The sequence below is a fragment of the Cynoglossus semilaevis genome, unplaced genomic scaffold (assembly GCF_000523025.1).
Source record: "Cynoglossus semilaevis isolate Cse_v1.0 unplaced genomic scaffold, Cse_v1.0 C19109634, whole genome shotgun sequence".
NCBI classification, from domain to species: Eukaryota; Metazoa; Chordata; class Actinopteri; order Pleuronectiformes; family Cynoglossidae; genus Cynoglossus; species Cynoglossus semilaevis.
Genome location: NW_007586717.1, coordinates 1 through 976, shown reverse-complemented (window position 1 = coordinate 976; position 976 = coordinate 1). Strand labels below are relative to the sequence as shown.

The following is a 976-nucleotide window of genomic DNA, read 5'->3' as shown; positions in this document are numbered from 1 at the left end:
GTTTTCCTCCTGGTCATTTGAAGAGTTTGAACTTGCGCAGCAGCGGCTGAACAGTCTCTTTAGGATAGGGTTTCAGAGCCAGACACGTGGGGATGTTCTCAGGCTGCTCTATCCAAAGCTTGTGAGAAACTCCAGCCTGAGTCAGATTCTCTGAAAGGGACGACAAGGCCTCCTCATCTGGAGCCTGAACACAACAAAAGACACACACACACTGTAGACGCCTGGACTGAAACACATTGACACAAGGGGCTGTTTCTAGTTAAATGCTAACAAAGTTATAATGCTACATGCTAAAGCTTTAGTTATTATGTAATACTGTGTTATATTTAAATACTATACCTTGTTAGTCGCAATTGAGAAAAATAACGTAGGAAGCCACGACTGTCAATACAAAACCTCTTTATAAATCTAACACTTTAGACTTTAAGTGCCTGTCAATAGAAGTCTGGTCGTGTTAAAAACATTTTACCGCTAAATGTAAATATAAGTGTTTAGTTTGTTATTTCGGCCTTACTTTAACTCACGTATCGTGGAGGAGAAACAGGGCACAAAAGCCGAAATACAAGTATGTACCGAAGCTCATCGATATAAAGTCGTGTCATTTAATGTTAATCGTTTAAGGGAAATGCACAGAAGAAAACACACAGCTATTTCAATGTGAGTGGCAGTGACTTACCCCCAGCACCACTTTGTGCATGGAGTCCAGCTCCGCCAGGTAGCGCTGTGTGTCCGGGTCGGTGTAGTGCAGGTGTATGGCAGCTGTGGCAGCGTGACAGGCCTGAGTTATCACGGCCCCCAGGGGCCACGAGAGCTTATGGACCAGATCCGCGCGAACAACCACGTACTGGACCAGCCGGCTTGGAGTTGCAGCTCCTGAAGCCGCCATTTTTCTCCCGGACAGGAAGTTTCTTATTTCTCTTCCGGTTCACAGCTGCGACGATGAAGAGAATACATTACTGCCCTCTAGTGGTTTCTT

The 976-nt window shown here is 45.3% G+C and overlaps 1 protein-coding gene across 1 annotated transcript; it reads right to left on the bottom strand.

The window, feature by feature from the left end:
• Positions 1-6: 6 nt before the first annotated feature.
• Positions 7-920, bottom strand: ptrhd1 (peptidyl-tRNA hydrolase domain containing 1). Its single transcript, XM_008337974.3, has 2 exons — positions 677-920; positions 7-184 (listed from the first exon to the last, which is right to left on the bottom strand). The coding sequence occupies exons 1-2, from the start codon at positions 884-886 to the stop codon at positions 14-16; spliced, it is 381 nt and encodes a 126-aa protein (XP_008336196.3). The 5' UTR covers positions 887-920; the 3' UTR covers positions 7-13.
• Between the last annotated feature and the right edge of the window lie 56 nt (positions 921-976).

Coding starts and splice junctions, on each gene's coding strand:
- ptrhd1 (XM_008337974.3), bottom strand. CDS start 886: ATGGCGGCTTCAGGAGCTGCAACTCCAAGCCGGCTGGTCCAGTACGTG. Junction 185..676: donor TGCACAAAGTGGTGCTGGGG/GTAAGTCACTGC, acceptor TGTTGTGTTCAG/GCTCCAGATGAGGAGGCCTT.